At 41.3% G+C, this 18,231-nt stretch overlaps 1 protein-coding gene across 1 annotated transcript; it reads right to left on the bottom strand.

Annotated features, from left to right (window-relative positions):
* Positions 1 to 715: 715 nt before the first annotated feature.
* tcerg1b (transcription elongation regulator 1b (CA150)) lies at positions 716 to 13,911 on the bottom strand. The gene is made up of 21 exons (XM_030100367.1): positions 13,850 to 13,911; positions 11,608 to 11,839; positions 10,214 to 10,366; positions 9,839 to 10,124; positions 9,510 to 9,752; positions 7,410 to 7,469; positions 6,292 to 6,492; positions 5,923 to 6,029; positions 5,653 to 5,741; positions 5,296 to 5,456; positions 5,115 to 5,199; positions 4,818 to 4,953; positions 4,620 to 4,709; positions 4,127 to 4,245; positions 3,623 to 3,773; positions 3,129 to 3,293; positions 2,779 to 2,961; positions 2,357 to 2,536; positions 1,967 to 2,050; positions 1,727 to 1,827; positions 716 to 1,511 (listed from the first exon to the last, which is right to left on the bottom strand). Exons 1-21 carry the CDS (start codon positions 13,894 to 13,896, stop codon positions 1,310 to 1,312), a joined length of 3,075 nt encoding a protein of 1,024 aa, XP_029956227.1. The 5' UTR covers positions 13,897 to 13,911; the 3' UTR covers positions 716 to 1,309.
* Positions 13,912 to 18,231: the final 4,320 nt, after the last annotated feature.

Below are 18,231 nucleotides of genomic sequence, written 5' to 3'. Positions count from 1 at the left end.
AACGACGCTAATTGTTTTGAAAGTGCTTCCTGTGAAAACATCTTACGCCTTTGTAAAATGTATTTCCCATTGAAATGCAACCACACCATGCATTTGTGGGGTGAGCAGCAATTATTTCAAGGGCACACTCACAATTTTGCTCCAAATGTTACAAAAATATGACCCTTGCAAATGTGGCAGCATTTAAAGGGAAAATAAACAGATTTTCCAGAATAAGATTTATTTGCCAAAAAGTATTGTTGCAACAAATGCATATTCTACTAAAGAAAATGTCCTTTATTCTTGTGCATAGGCTTAAAATGCTGGTTTTTACATGTTTTTTCTTCATTTTTAACCACTGCTCATCTACATAACACCATGTATTTGGAAATCGTTTCAAGTCAATCCACTTGCTGCACAAATACAGTAGAGCCTCACTAATAGTCCAGAAGGTTTTTTTTTTTTCTCAGAAGGTGCTGAATCATTTATTTACATGCATTTAGCTACTTATACACATGTAATTAACTACCAGTCATCTATCTTTTCAGTACTCGAACGCATTTGGGAACAAACTCATTAAAAACTGTACTGCATAAGACAATTCAACTAATCAATATACAATTAGTCAATAAAAGAAACTAACAGAACACCAAAATTCATTCTAATTAAATCAATATCACCATCTTTCAATTAAGATTCTCTCAATTGTTCAGTACAAAAAACACAGTACAACTTATTGAAAAACAGTGGAAGTTGCCTTTAATTCATTCAACAGAGAAACTGTTGCAACAGAGTAAACCACTGAGCAGAAACTAACATTCACACTGAGCCGCTGAGACAATGACTGGCACAGTGGAGCTGTAAGGCTTAAGGACGCCTCAGACACATGCGCACACACGCACGCACGCACACACACATATACACGCAGATACACACATACTCACACATACACGCGCGCACGGTCACACTCAGTTGTCTTCATTTACAACAACTATCTTACATTTGCGGCTGCTTGAACAGCAGCCTCATCACTTCCCCTCTCCCTCTGATGTGGTCGACCAGAGGCGAGGGGTCAAGGGTCACCTTGAGATCAGATGACCTCGGCTCCCTGCTGTTGCCTCGAATACGGGGCATTTTCAGGGCTGAGAGGCGACATAACACAGAGACCTTAACCGTTCGTCTCTATGGTACATCTCTAAGCATTGTAACCCCCAGCAATAACACTGCGAGGCCGGCTGCGGGCCTGAAGGGCGGGGTTCGGGGGAGCAGAGGAGCTGAGGGGGTGGCATGCTCTGGCCAAAGGGAGGGCGAGGAGACTTTGAATGATTGGTCACTTGGTGGAGCGTCGGGTGGGCTCGGAGGCTGTGGGAGGAGGTGGCGGCCCGCGGCGGTCGAGGTCTTCGATGTAGAACATGATGAGCTTCCTGCGCTCCTCGGGGACGCACTCCAGGACCAGGTACCGCTTGTCGTTCTGAAGGATCTTCTCCACATCCTTCAGATGCTGCTCCGACTCCTGGATCAACTTTCTCGATCTGATGGAAAACAGTGGAAGGCTGAATGGCATCGAAATGGAAAGTGTGTTGTGACATTTAAGTGGCTGTTCACACTTGTCGAATTGGCGAGATCATTTAAAAAGCTTGTCTCTTTAAAACAAATCTGTGCTGTTCAATGACGTTTAATAAAAGTCTGAGCACAACACAGAGCTCTAAACGGGAAGTGAGGGGCTGTAGACGAGCAGAGATCTGACCTGTACGTGATGAATTTCGTCTCCTTCAGCAGGGTTCTGAAGTCGGCCTTGGCTGTGATGTACTTGTCTTTAATGTAGTCTTCAAACTCGCGTTGTCTCTTCTGAAAACATCAAAACACATTTAACATTAACACTCTAAATATGGTGCACTTTTGATACGGTTATGGCCAAATGCACAATCTAAAATTCATTTGACGAATGCAAATTTAAACAGAGAGGGTAACATAAGTGAGCACTTACTCTGTCACTGGAGGAGAATTTGATACAGCGAGGATCTTCCTTAATAACCTTTTTAACCTCCTTCCATGTTGTTGTCAGAGTGATCTGCAATAAGAGTAAATGTATCAAGATGACACTGAATTGATGGATCAATTCATTAAAAGTCAAACAAATCTGACACAAAATCTGTATTTTGTGACTTATTTCTGTTTTCAGTGGTTCTTATCTCTACTGCTCATCCCACTGAAGTGGAACCTTGGCTTAAACACTGGCTGTCCAGTAGTGTAACAGTCATGACTGAGAGGCAGTTTTACCAAAAAGAATTCATCCTGCAGACACACATTTCTTGACTTTTTGGGCTAACCTGATAAAATAAAGAGTCTCAAAGTTCTTCAGTCGGTACTTTCTCACCATGCTGGTCTCGTCCAGCAGCTGTCGGAAGTGTTCCTTCTTCTTCTTCGCCAAGGCTTCAACGTGTTCATTAAACAGCTTCTCCTTTTCCTCCCGCTCCAGCAGTGACGCCGACTCCCAGCGGTGGTCTTTCCGTAAGTTCCGACGCGTGTCTGACCATGTCGCATCCGAAGAACGCACCTGAGGGAGGAAAATTGAATAATTCAATTTAAAAGGAAAGGTCAAAATAAAATGCTATAAAAAAAAAAAAGACAACAGCGTTAAAAATAGATCAAAAGAAGACATCATGCAGGTTATAACTCAAATTTTCATGTTTGATGTTTTGACATCAAGTAGTCAATAAACAAGCGTAATATCAAGGATCAACGGCAAAGTAATGGATGGAGTGTTCATGTTTCCACTGCTTGAGCAGAGTCGCTCACCATATCAGACATGAGAGCTTTGAAATGCTGGATGGCCTCCTCCCTCTTGTGCTGCTCCCGTTCTCTGTCGATTTCTTTGGTCTGTTCTGATCGGGCCTTCTGCACCTCCCGCTCCCGCTCTCTCAGACTGGCCTCGATACGAGCCTGCCGCTCCAACTCGCGCTCCTTCTCGATGTCCACGTTCTGCAGGGGACGACGCGCATGGTTATTATGAGCTTCCTTTGCACTCCAATATGATACGTTGTTTCAAATTGCCTTAAAATAACCATCATCCAACGATTAACAGTGAAACCAATAATTAAAAAGTCAATTTCAAAGCCACCTTCCTCTTTTATAAGACCTGTTCTCACCTTGGCTTGTTTCTCCATGAACTGCTTGTAAAGTTCTTCTCTGAGTGCAGAGCTCTCCACAGCTTTGTACCGTGGGTCTGTCTCCAGCCTCTCCTTCACTTTACTCCATCGATGGCTGCCCTCTATGTGCTGCTCGCTTATGAGATCAAAAAAGTCCTGCTTCACCTGCACACGAAGACAAACTTGGTAAGAAACCTGCCAGAAACATCAGCAAGTGGAGTGCACCGATTCTGTCCGCCTTTACTGGGAGGCAGAGGTGTCAAGAAAGTACTTTCCCATGCCATGTTTTCCATGTACCCAGTCAGTTCTCGAAGAGCTGGGCTGATTGTGATCACCTGGGCCCAGAACTGTTTGTTGCAGGTGATTCAAATCAGCCCAGCCCTTTGTTAACTGACTGGGCACAACAAAAACATGGCATGGGAAAGTACTTTCTTGACACCTCTGCTGGGAGGGGAAAGGTGCATTGAAGTGTCAGCAGCACGGTAACAGGATACCTTCTCTCCTCTGGATTTGGAGTCTTCTTTTTCTCTCTTCCTCATTGCTGTGATGAACTCTATAAAGATAGCCTCCCTGTCCTTCATCTTCTCGATGGTCTTAAATCGAGGGTCTCTGCCGTGCTTCACTGCAAATTCACTAAATGTTGTTCTGGAAAGATTTAGAGAAAACGAAAAAGTTAAATAAGTGATAATAAACACTTTGTAAGTTAATCCTCTCCCTGTGAATAGAAAGCAAAATGATAAAGGCGTTAATCTGTGTGATGAATAATATTAAAAATCTGAGATGTTAGACTGTAAAGTAATGACACAATAAAAGCTGCTGTGAACATACTGATCTAAACACTACAGAATAAATCACACATAACACACTGAACTTCTGAGACTTTAAATCTTATTATGATCTCACCTGCCTCAAATAAAAACAGCAGTTCAAAAGCATAGATATCAATACCGGGCTTGACAGATGTAAACTGGAAAGTAAACAAACAGTGGAATGTTCACCTGGCCGTGAGCTTCGCTTCCTCCATCATCCTCCTGAACTCATCTTTGGCCTGCATCAGCTTGTTCTTCTTCTCTTTCCTCTCCTCTTCCGCTCTCGTCTTCACATACTGATCAAACACCTGGAGGAGGCACAATCACAACAGTTTGACCTCTATTACTTTTTTACTGAACACATGTAAAGCTGATGTGGAGGTTCACTAAAGCATCCCTAAAAGTTTCTCAAAGATGGAGGACAGTGGATCGATTAAAAATGTTGAAATGTTCTCATTTATTTATGAAATCTCAAAAGTCCCTGTCCTGAGGAAAGGTTGAGAGTTAAGGGTTAAGAGTTGAGGGCCTTGCTCAAAGGTCTGGAGCAGATTTTGCTTCTACTGGTACACGTATACAAAAGTACCAGCTATTATTTGACAAAATAACCATAAAATGTGTAAAAACTTGTGTAAAAGTTTAGGAAAAGAAGAAGAAGAAGAAGAAGAAGAAGAAGAAGCTGCACCTGTTTCCTCTCCTTTGGATTAAGCAGAAGGTAACGTGGATCAAACACAATCTTATGGAGCTCCTTGTCCCAGGTTGAGAAGGCAGACACCTTCAGAGGATCAGGAAAAGTGGCATTAGCGATAAAGGCATAATTCAGTAGGTGAAATATAACAATTTCAAGAAAGCTGTTAAATTTTAAGTATAAATTCTGCGTTACCCCTCTCTCCAGCAGCATTTCTTTGAACTGGGTCATCCGGGACTCTAGAGGCACTATCGCTCTTTCTCTGGCAGCTCTGAGCTCTGCCTCCATTGCTGCCTCCTTCTCAGAATCTGGCTCCTTTATGTCCTCCTTCCTGCGGGGGTTAAATCACAAGGCCCGTGAGGATAAGAGGCAGTGAAACAAATAGACAAGAAACAAACTGTGGCAAGAGCTCGAAACAAGAGAAGGTATGATAAAGTGCTGAGAAGGTTCTGAGGCTACCTCGTCAGGGTTTGGCAGTTTGAGCAGACTTACTTCCTCTTTTTGGCTTTGGTCGGCTCCTCGTCCGGACTCTCCTCAGTAGTGATCGATAATTCTGGCTCCTCTTTCGGGACGCCTCCTGAGCATGAGCACAAAGTGAAAACTCGACACACTGCAGCAGAACAGCGACTGAAGTGTTCTAATCACAGCCTGTCCGTGTGTTTCGTCCGTATACCTGGCTTCTTGCTGTCCTCCAGGCCTCTCTTGTGCGGCGGCTCTTGGATGTGCTTGTCGACGTCAGCTCGACCCACGAGCTCCTCGGGCCGGTCCCACATCGACAGTCGTGTTGTTGGGTTGTAGAAGAAAACGCGGTCGTCTCCTGTCCACACCACACACCTGAGCCACAAGATCACACACACAGATTAGAAGAGGGGGAAAAAAAATTAGGTTCATGATCTGACTTATCAAAATTCTCACTGTACACGGAAACAAACAGCCACAGGTCACTGCCATCTCATGTAAAGTTACAATCACTCATGTATGTAAATGTACGTCCATACAGTGAAGCCGAGGAAAGGTGTGTTAGCTGTACCATGGCGTGCCAGGTATGGGGTTGGTGGCTATCGGTCTGGCTTTCTGTGCAGCTTTTTCCTCCTCTGTCATCTCTTCTTCTTTTGGTTCCTTGTAAACAAAACAAAACAAAAAAAAAACATCTTCAATATTTTTGATTGCATTAATTTCTGATGATGAAATGTTCATTATATTACCATTTTCATATCAGCATATTTTGCAGCGTGGGGCATTTCTTGCAAAATGTTACTCAACATGCAACACACTGATTGTGTCCATGATTTTCACATACCTCCTTCATATTATTAGTGTTGTCTACCTTGTTGTCCTCGTCCTCCATCTCCATCGCCTCTGCCTCCTCCTGGGCCAGACGCTCTTTGGCCTTCTCTGCTTCTTTTTCTAGATTAAAAAAAAAAAGATAAATTATGAGGTTGCTTAAAGCAGATTCAGAAATTTAGCTATCCAGATTGTCAGACAAATAACATACGTAGACATGACACAATTTTCTTACTCAGATCTGAGTTGCTTTTATGTATGAAAGAAAGACCAGCATCCTGAAGACTTCAATATTTCTAACCAATGACACAGTTGTCATTGGAGATCAGAAAATGTTGCTCCAGGAACTCATCCAATGTTTTCTCATCCCAAAACATTTTCTTACCTTTATCCAAAACGGCCTGCGGCTTTTCCCAGGTCGACTCCAGTGTCCGGTTGTTGTAGTAGTACGTTTTCCCATCAGCGGTTTTGTACTCCGACCACTCAGGGAGCTGCAACGATCCGGCCATGGAGGCAGGAGCTGCCGAGAGCGCCAGCTGGGGGTGCATCATGGAAACTAAAGGAGGGCCCATACCAGGGAGCATGCCTGTGATGAGTCAGAGAGGAAAGAAGACAAACGATGGCTGAGAGTCGTCTTCCTGTCGGGGGCATTAGCAGTGAACGCCGCGAGCATTAGTGTGTACATCAATGTGTGAGGTGACGTTTCCAGGGTTCTCATATCAGCAAAGTCAGAGGTGAGAGTCATTTTCTCCACTTTACAAAGACCTGTCGTTACAATGATTGCCTAGTAAACAAGCAGAGTGGAATATTAGATATTATCAATGTATAGGATAAAATGCCTCAAGAAGCATAAAAAAAATATCTAGTTGACAATAAACACACGTCACATACACAAACAACAAAAAGCAGTGACTGCACACATACAAACAGCCATGCCACACAGAAAGACATCCACAAGATCACAACGTGTAGCTCTGACTGTCTCAGAACTGAACTGAACTGCTACGATAGCAGCTGGATTTGCTGAAACTAAACTCGCCAATATCTGTGAACCACCTGCACAAGCGTGACAGACTCTAACCGCCAAACAACATGACCCAATCCAATTGTTTCCATTTTGGAAATCTCAATTAAAAATTAGTCTGAGGGCAACACACAACCAAAAAACCAAATGACACGAACTAAATGACAGAAATAATCAAATATCTGCACTTGAAAAGACTTCTGTTGTACATTTGTTTTAAACAACCTGCCAATCGCCAGTTTGTGTCGCTGTTTTTTAAATCCGATTGAATATTGTTACGGGAAGTCAAAGTAAGTTTAATGGCTGCCTATTCTGCTTCTGTGTTTTCTCAGTACTGTACATCAAATGGATTCAATTCACATCATTCAACACCATGCCACGGTCTGAGGGTCCTCGTGTAAACCAGATGACGCATGTGGACACCATTCACTACCATGCCATCTACTGTGGGTCTGAGAGGCGAGCGGCTGGGTGTTTACCGTTGGCGCTGGGGCCTGCCTTTACACAGGGTGCACCTACTATCTGCATCATTGCTACACCTGCAAGAACAACGGACAAGCAAGCATCTGGTTGAACACAGCAAGACACTGGACATCAGCTACCATGGGTGTGTGTGCGTGTGCGTGTGTGTGACCCACTCAGACAAACACACAGTCAAATTTATGTCACTGTTTTGTTACAACACTCACTGCACAGCTACTCTGTGGCTGGAGTGTTTTTGAAATATGTGAGGAATAAGCATGATGTACCGTACTGGTCCAAATGTAAGCCAAGCTTTTTAACCCCTGGAATCAGGCCTGAAGAAGTCGGGTCTTCGTAGATTCGAACACTGAATTGTTCATAACAAGAGGCACACGCTGGTGTTGGATGTGATCTGAGAAAACCTGACTGAAAGAAAAGCATCTTGGTAATCATAACAGGGGGGATGTCGACCCACAGGCATTGGACTCTGTTGTTAAACTGTTCAAAGCTGGAGTGAAATCAATGATGATGAGGAGATCTGTGTGAGGAATAGGCTGGGAATAATGGAGATTGTACATGTGCGCCAATGCTCCACTACCAGGATTTAAAAAAAAATGTTAAAAACAGCTCCTTAATTCCATATGTCCATAAAGAAAAAACAGTGCCCTCGTTAAAAAAATAAAAAAATTTGGTCAACAAAACCCCTTTTCCTCAAATATGAGCTTACAAAAAAAACAAACAAAAAAAAAACAATCAACAACAACAAAGTGGGGGTTGTCTTATATTCAGACCAGTACAGGACATTACAGGCTGGGCTGAGTTTAATGAGGAGGCATCTTGAGGAAAAGGAAAGAGTAAATTCAGATGCACCTCTCTACCCAAAGGGTAACGTCACAAATACTGGATATACTCCAAACTCTGTGGACAAAGAGCCTTGCTATGGCAGGTTTAAAATCATCTCAATTCAACATTTATGAAGAAAATAATAGCAAAGAAATTGGTTCACTTCTCAAAATGTCTTCTGACCTCTGAGGATAAGTCATTTTAATTCCAAATTCTTATCAAGCTATGGTTTAAAATTATAAATAAAATGTCATTGCAAGGTCTTTAAAAAAAACTGTTTTCTTTTAATAAAATTAAGGTTTGATAAATTTTTTTTAGAACAGGATTAGATGGAGTAGCTGCATGTGTGACACACTTCAAAGTGTGTACATATTAGTCATGTTTGGTTCTACTGAAACGGTCCACGGTATAAATACTACACTAAGTTCATTTGTAGAATTGCAAAGCAATGTTTGTTGACCCTGAACTGAAGCAGCCTAATAAGGCTAATAAGCTTCCCCGATGAGTTGCTTGTGGCGGACATCAGAAGCCTTGTCTTTGCTGAAGCAGATTTTCTTTATTGGTGTGTGAGCAGCCAATGACATTCTGTCAGTGAGCTTGTTTCTATGCACACTAAATACACCGTCACTAAATGATTTGAGTTATCAGATTATTAAAGTGATCATCATTACATAATCAAAAGAAATCTGACATGTGCTGCAAGTAATGCAGGGTTTTCAGTTGTGAAATTCCTTAAGTGCACATAAACATGTCACTATGTCAGATTTGATTATTACAATTATCTCAGTAATCAGATTTCTAGAATTATGTAAATTGTGTCATTGTTTTCTACAATCTGTCTTAGTGACACTAAAAAGCACCACTGGTTTCACTGCAGAAGAGGCTACAAGATATTGAATCGCACCAACAAATAAACAAGTGCAGATGAGAAAACCCAACGACAGTAAAGGTTAATAACACTACATTACATCTTATTTTTTCATCGAAAAGGCTCACATAATGCTGCAATATGTTGTGAAATTTGTCACAGAAGAATCACTTTGATCATTACAAATGAGCCTGGAATGTTCTTTGCACACCTGCGTTTCGGACTGAAAAAATTCACACACTTAAAGTAACAAAATAATTGATCGATGTTAAAAGAACACCACCCAATCAATATTTTGCACTTCAATCTATGTGCAGACCACTACACTGCAGAGTGTTGTAAAGGAAGCAATGCACGCTAACTATCTGCTCACATGAGGCCAACGGTTCTACTGTGTCACACTCACCTGGCAGAGGGATGTGCATGCCCGGCAAAGGCACCCTAAACGGTGGCACCATGACAGGAGGGAAGGCGGGGATGGCTGCGGTGGGTTGGGCCACGCTGTGAGGCAGGGCTGCCGGCAGCAGCGACACGGTCTGCACTGCGGTCACAGGCGACGGCACCGTGGACACAGTCACCACAGTGACTGGAGACACAGCGACGGTCGAGGTGACTGTGGCGACGGGGGCGAGGTCTGCTACAACAGTGGCTTTCAGAAAACAGAAAAGGGGGATTTTTTTTCATGATGTTCTGTGAGAGTCCATGTCTGTGCTTGAAGCCGATGTTTGGAGTTACCTGCGATGGTCACAGAGGGCGAAGGGGTGGTGATGGAGTCAGGACTGGAGGTGAGCGTGCGAGACGGGGTCGTGGAGGGAGCCTGAGTCGGGGAGGCCGCCGCTGTGCTGGCTGTGGTGTTGACGCTGTTTGAGCTGACAGCTGCAGTCCCCCCGACACTTGCACCTGGTCCTCCACCCCCGGCCCCTGCTACGAGAAGAGGGTTGAGCTCGGACTGCTGGATGACCTTCACGCCGTCTGGTTTACTCCACGATGACTCTCTGGTCCTGGCGTTGTAGTAATACGCCTGAGAACGGAGCGACAAACAGGACTAATTCAACACTTGACCTTTATTTTCTACCCTCCGGTGTGCTTACAAGGATCTCTGTAGACTACCTTTCCCTCTGGCGTCTTGTTCTCCACCCAGATCTCCTCTGTAGGATTGAGTGCTGGATTTCCAGATGAAGGAACGGGAGGCATCCCGGGAGGAAACAGCATCCCGGGAGGAGGCGGCAGGTTCCCAATAGGAGGGGGAAGAAATGGAGGTCTCTGTAGAAGAAGATAAAAGCCAAGCATTTAGCTTTCAAACAGTGAGGCATCAGGCTGGGGATGTAAATGAGCCTATTAGAGGGCTCCATCCTCAAACACATCATCCATGTAAATGCAAGGAGTACAGAAAAACACCCTGTCAGAGAAGCACTCAACTTATTTTGCCAGTAGACAAAGCTTTGAGTGCTCCCTGAATTCAAATGAGGACATTTGAGCATTGGTACTGCATAATTTGGGAGAATAAACCTGCACGTCCAACCTTGATTCAGTTTACGTCTTCTTCAGAGAGTCAGTGCTGTACTTTCTTTCTGGCCAGTTCTTCTGCAGACTCAGGCTGCCAGACAGCCACCACTGTTCAATATGAATTCAATATACTGCGAGTCATATTCTGATAAACTCACTTACATTTTATGTATTTTACCATGATACTAAAGCAAAACCCTTTGAAAATAAAATAAAGAGTGGATGAAGGGAAACCGCTGCAGAGCCAGGGATGATGTAATGCCGAGATATTACGGTAGCTGTAGGAGCATTACAACTCCAAAATAACACATCACAGTGTCACCTGGTTCTTCTTCGTGTTTTTGTCCTCAAAAAAGACTTTTCGCTTGCTTGCTGCATTAAGCATTTGATGCTGCTCTATGAAGCTTTGTAGCACCAGTCAGAAAACATGCCCATTTGATATGAGGAATCTACACATGACGCGAACCCCCACTCCAACAAAAAAAGAAATGGTAACAAGTGAAATGCAAAAATAAAGCATTTTCATAGTGCATGCCAATTTATCGAGCTACAGAAAAGAAAAAAACTGATGTGAAAGCTGTTGGATTAAAGTCTCACCACATGGTGAGAGCTCTATCACAGTACTGTCACTGTGAGAGAAGCGAAAGACAGAAAGATGACAAAGCGTGAGTTGAGCTGTTAACATATAATTCGAGAGCATCTTTTTGAACATATGGCAACTGGTTCATTTTGAACTTTGAAATAAGCAAAGAGAGCATTTTTAAGAATTCAGATTAAATGGTAGAAATAGTGCAGTTATGCATTTGATTCACACAGTATTGCCTAAAGGTCCTGTCCAGGAAACACATCCTCATGGAAAAATAGTATTTATATATTATGTTCATACAATGTAATCATAAAGATTCCTCGACTGAATTTTAAGGTTCCTCTCTTCTTAAACACTTTATCTGGTAGTTTCTGCTCTGCACAATTTACTAAAAATCCATATCAACAGTCACCTGTAAGTGTGGAGGTCCGATGGGTGGTGGCATGCCTCCCGGTGGTGGGATGGGCGGCATATTGGGGTCAAAGGGCGGGCGTGCAAACGGAGGTCTTGGCGGAGGACCTCTCATCATCCCGAATGGAGGAGGCGGAGGCCTGAGGAGTGGCGGCGGGCCTCGTAACACTGGAGCCGGGGCAGGCGCGGGCGCAGGGGTAGGGCCGCGAAAGCGCACTGCCTGCTGCGCCATTCTAACACAATGAAAGGATAATAATGAGTTAAACAGCGTTCAGTCAAACATTAAGAAAGAACAAACACTTTTTCAATGCTAAGAGCCGACAAGCAAAACAGAAACTTCATTAGAAAGAACACAGGTACAAAAACATCTCTGCATCTATGAACCCAAAGAAATGTACAAACAACCTGGGAGAGAACTATCGAGAAAGTCCAACTTTCATGTCAATTAAATACAACATACCACATACAATAAATACAGACATGATACAAACTTATTCTGAAACAGTTTTACAAATGACGCTGTGTTACAAGTGAAACTGGTGATAAGGTTAGTTTAACAAACTACTGAGAGAAAAGATCTCTACTGGACTGAACAAGTTAAATGGAAAGCTTTTTCACATCTGTTTGAGAATACTATGTATGTAGACTGAACTGTTCTTGCATTAACTTCACATCACTGCAAAAACATCACCAATGTAGGATTAAAGCCGATAGTAACAAGAAATCAGGAAGGTTTTACGAGCAGGTCAAGCAGAGCAATTGTTGTCAAAGCAACAGGAATATCACTGATCAAAGCAAAACATGGACTCCATGTATCAATCAGGTATAGCCAACTTTAATCATAAGGTAACACCCTCAAATTGTAACCGAGTACCTTTATGACAAAAAGTTATGGAAATTACAGCAGCTACTTCAGTGAAAAGATCAGACAGATCGTATTTCTTCATTTTTAATGGACATGCATGCATTTCACATTCTTACATTAGTAATACTTCTTATTTCTTATATCAGCAACATTAAGATTTCTAATATTTTTGATTGCTGCCCATTGGAAATGTGATCAAAATGTACTTAACCTGACCATAATCTGTGAAAATTTTTTTTTTATTGTTTTTAAACTGTCTTGCAGCCAGCAAAGTATTGAGACAGATGCTACACACAGTCTATGGGACACCAGTGATCCATGTCTGGTTTACATCCCAGATAACTGTTTGCATATTCATGTCATATTGCACTTCTGATCATAAAACAAATATTGCTCAATAAGAACAAAAGTTAGTCAACTCTGTCAACTTGACATTTAACCACTGACTCTGAAGCTATTGTTTTGATAAAAATTCCAGACTTGTACATATGACAAGTGGTTCATGCGCCTAAAATAGAATGAAAATGTCAGCATTTGTGATCAAAACTAATATGAAATGTTACTCTTAGCTTGTGTGTGCTTTCTCTCACTCAAAAAGCTGCGAAATGGATTCATAAAGAAAACAAAGCACTGAATGTCGTCTCGACACTGCACATCTTTGAAGCTTCAATATGCTCGTAACTCCCATTTTAGTAATCCCTCTATTACCAAGTGTAGGACGTTGTAATTAATATCTGCAGGATCTTTATGATCGGGCTTCCCAAATATCTACGATGATTGGTTATTTACTCCAATCAGTCCCTGCAGAAACTGACGTGGACGAGGTTTAGACCGGGGATGGCTTGATTCCCACGTCTACATGTTTCAGCTTTAATTATCCTTTACTTATCGGACATAACTAGTCTCCGAATAGAACACTGACGGTTGAACATAATCTCTTGTGAGAAAGTTCATTCAAAACAGTGAACGGGACGTGATTGTGTGCTACTGCGTACTAATGAATTTAGCAAAGCTTCGTTAGCTGGCTATTTGTTAACACTTGAGGGAGGAGTGCGCCCAGGGGTTATCAGCCGAGACTGGACTCACACCATGGGATCCAAATGAACGCAGCAGCTCAAAAACAGAGGAAAACATGTTTGTGTATGTTTACCGCGTGCCACGAGCACACAGCAGGCGCGAGCCGCTTGGCAACACACGCTAGTTAGCTGGATGCTAGTTAGCATGAAGCTAGTTAGCTTGCGTGGCTGCATGTAAAGTATACCAACTGTTCGTCACGTACGCTTAACCAAAACAAGTGTCCGTTAGTTTGATTAAAACTCCGGCATGCACCTGGTCCCATACTCTACCGGGGGACCTTTTAGCACTTTATTTGTCTGACCTGTTGTCGCTGAACCCGATGCTCTCGCTCTCTGTCTGGTCCGCCATTACAGGAACATGTAAAGCGCTCTCTTCCTGGAAACGCCCACAAGCGGTTTCTGCGTCTCCTGTTCGCTGAGAGTCTACGTCAATCATAACGTCGAAGGAAAATCGTGAGCTCTGATTGGATGAAGGTGTTCTCGCGATGTTCAATCATGAGTCCATTGAGCCGCCTTGGTTCAGTTTTCAATGCTGTCTTTGTTCAGTCTTTTCAGGGAAGGGCTGCAACTCACCAATAAAGTCGATCAACTCGAGTAATCGACTCGTACTTTCACTTTTCAGATGTGGAAAATGTACATAAATGTTTTGCAAACCCTGCTATGGAACTGGAAGTGAATGCAATGTCCATATATATTTACTTTGCCAAACAACAACAATTAAAATCATTTACTTGTTGGAATATAATGGATTTGCAATAACTAAGACAACAAACAAACATACATACATACATACATACATACATACATACATACATACATACATACATACAAACAAAAAAAACCTTGTAGCTGCTATTTACTGGCAGTCAGTAAAATAAGCCCATTATAAGGTACTGAATAAAAACAGAACCACCCACCATTAATGAATGGATTGACATTGTGTACAAGATTTATTTCATTGGAAAAACATTCTTTCCCCTCAAGATAGACAAGAAAAGTTGTACAAGAGTTGGACTGATTATGCTGAACGGATCAGATTTAGGATCTGAAGAGTTGCTGTCCCCTTTTCTGTTCTATTTTTGTTTATTTATCTATGTGTGTTTGTGCCATTAACCAAATGATTTGCCATGAAAATAAAATCCTACAATGGCAAAATGGACAAAATACTGAACTTTTTTCAACCATATGCTTCCCTATAAATTGTGAATGACAATGGCTGGATTTATTTATTTGTTTGTTTATTTATTAAAAGATTCCCATTAGTGTTTACAAAGTGAAGACTATTCCTCCTGGGGTCGATTCTCAATCAAAATAAAAGTATTCATGTACACAATGAAAAACACAGACAGTTCACAGCTCACATCCAGAATCAAGCCCACTATAAGGCAGTGGCTCACAAACAAGAGTACACCTGGGGTACCTGAAGATAATAAAAAAAAAAATCTTAAAACCAGCAGCAATTCAAAAATCGCTTCTAAAATATATTCATTAAATAATACCTCAATAAAAGTTCAATGTTAGTTCATCAACTAAATTTCATGTCAAGTAAACTCTTCCATTTCATCACCATAAACTCAGAGTTTCCCCCATAGCGTGATGGTTTAACCCGACCTGACACCCACATGTTCATGAATTGAGATAGTTCTCTATTATAATCCCAAATGAAGGAAATTTAGGTTGACGATTAAAGTGTAAATCCTTATTTATCACTAAATCAGTCATTTGTTTTGGTTTGTACTTATATTTGTATCTTTTTCTAGAATAGTTCAAGAAACACCACTACATATGAGTGATATTTTGCACCGTTATAAAATGTAATGAATCAGAGACTGGTGACATAGTGCCGTTTTTCATTTCTTTATCTCTTTATTTTTTCAATCAAAAATGCTTCGCCCTGGTTAGCGGGTACTTCATTGGGGGAAAAAAGGTCATAGGGTACCTCATTGAAAAAAGGTTGAACCACTAGTTAAGACACAAGACATTCAAGGCCCAAGAAGAAAAAACACACAACAACATGTACAATACAATTGCTATCTTTGCATCAATTCAATGTAATTGCACTATACTGCATTCATTAGGTATGTGAGTTTGCATGTTCTCCCTGCATGTGTGTGAGTATTCTCCAGATACTCCAGTTTCTTCCCACAGTCCAAACCATGTGTTTCAGGTTGTTTGGTGACTTTAGTGATTGTCAGTATTTATGAATGTAATTGTGTGTCTGTCTGAGTCTCTGCTTTCATTTACATCCCCCCCCAGGGTATTCCCTGGCTGCCTTCAACCACAGACAGCTGCGATTGTGCTCACTATCCCATGAGGCTAAGCCAGATACGGCGAATTAGATGATGAATGGATGGATAGATAGAGGGTCTTGATGAAAGTTGGCCTTTCATCAATATCTTTTTCTGATTTAACCATTGACATTCAGCTGAAGGGCTCGTCTAATTTCCTTCAATCTCTAAATTTATAGGAGTATATTTGACAAAAGCTTTCTTGCCTTTACCTTTACCATAGTCATCATCACCAATCATGTCAAGTACAGATACAGTGAGCATTCTAACTTAATACAGAATAGCTGCTACTCTGAGAAAAAAATATTGAAGTATGAAATAACAAAAGCAGCAAATCACGATTGAGACCCAGTTTATCAAAAGTTCCCTTTAATGAATTAGATGCTTCAACCTGTCCTACAACAGCCATAGCAATTACTGGCATGCAAAAAACATGGATTTTTGTGGAAAATGTTACATTTTATTGACCTGCTTTTTGAAAACCCAGTCAATTGTACATAGTTCAGATCACATTAGTAACATTCAGCTTGGTAATTATGCACTCATTGATTCCAGTATTCACTTCTCTTACATACTATAAACAGTATAACTTTCACACAGCCACTTTGGTGAAATCTATATAGACTCCATCCTGGTTGTGTGCCTCAATTGTGTAATTTTCTGTTTCTGCCACACGGGGGCGCCTCTGGCACAGTCAACAGCGTTGTGTGTAAAAATGAGTTCAAATAAGTTCTTTGTTTCCAGTTTGGTTCCAAAGTTATGTTTGTGCATTATGCTATTCGTGTTTTGTAAAAGGAATATATGAAGTTGTTAATATGGCATTAAATACTTCCTTTTTCACAGAAGACTGGTTTCCAGCTGTTTACGTTCAATTGTTTTGAGATGGTTATTGAAAGGCTTTATGCACAGCTCTTCTTCCTGGACTCAATACTGCTCTTTTATTCCTGTCCTATGTTATTGGAAAAAGTGATTAATTCAGGTGTGTCTGGCCATTGTTGCTGTCATTTGTGAGCTCCAACACACCTTTTTCAAGAAGTAGTGGAGCTCGCGTGTCAGACTCATAAAGCACAGCTCCACCTGGAATATCTTTCACCAGGCGCCACTGATGCTATATCTAGGTTCTCCCAGTCCAGGGACACAGTCAGTGTAAAGGGAAAAGCCAATTCATCTGACATGATTACATATTTTAATGAAATTAGGACATTAAATATATCAACAATGAAATTGTGGAACATGAACAACAGTCTGTTTGGATTCATACCATGCTTCCTAAATTTAAATAAATCACAATCATTTGTAATCATTTTTAATGTCACAATATCACATGTTTATCAAGAATCAAATAAGAAATTTTAAAATTACTTAAAAATGTCACTGCTGGGACTTCACTAAACTGACATTAGTTGCAGAAACAGAACCGTCCAGATAAGCACACTTATTGTCTGCCCTGTAAAGATGATTGTTATCACTGAAGATAAGTCAGTGCCAGGATATTTCTGAATGCACTTGACTTCCAACTTGTGTGTCACTTCAGTGCAGGGCCGCTTCTGTTCCTTAAGGTTAGGCCACTTGTAGTCCAGATGAGCACTGATGCCATGTTGGCTCTGGAGAAGATTTTATTTAAAAACTGCAAAAAAATAAATAAATAAATAAATAAATAAAATTAAAACAATTAAAAAGATGAAGAACAAAAATCAACGAGGGTAATCATAGATTAAAAAACAATGAGGATTAACATTTTATTTCATTGCTGAGTCTAAATGTATTTACATACTGAACACACACATCCCTTCTCAGTGCTTCAGCAGTGCTCCTGTCAGGGTCATTCTAAATGGATGTTACATTACAGAGAAAATTATTTAAGATTACTTTATTAAAGTAATGTGAAAATGATGACTTCCTGAATTCAAGGCTAAACAGAAAAAAGCTCCAGTAACATTCTGGGCTGGTAACTGATTAAAAAGAATGACCATTGTCATTGTTCCATAGATCCGAGACCACCTGGTTTGACCTCTGGTCTGTGGTCTGATCTGTGGTCTGCATGTGTAGCCCTTTCACTTTGCTTATCTCAGGAAAGACAGACACTTTGTGACATTGACAGGAGACAGTCTGAAGGTCTCTCCACTATTCCTAAAAACAAACATATCATGTTCCTCACTGAGACAAAGCATTCACATACATTCCATACTCCTTTTTATCTGAATTTGGCCTGATTTCATTAGCTCTTTACTTTAATCTTGTCAGAAAACTGAACTCTTTTTCTGCCAGCAAGAATTGTTTACTGACATTCTGTTACACATGTATTCAAAGTGTTTTAGTTTTCTCTATATGCAGTTGATATCACTCCATCACTCTCCAGGACAGAACAGGAACCGCCTACACAACACTATAAGGTG

Source organism: Salarias fasciatus, chromosome 10, assembly GCF_902148845.1.
Source record: "Salarias fasciatus chromosome 10, fSalaFa1.1, whole genome shotgun sequence".
Classification (NCBI taxonomy): domain Eukaryota; kingdom Metazoa; phylum Chordata; class Actinopteri; order Blenniiformes; family Blenniidae; genus Salarias; species Salarias fasciatus.
Note: the sequence above shows the minus strand (reverse complement) of the source record. Positions and strands in the feature narration are given on the sequence as shown.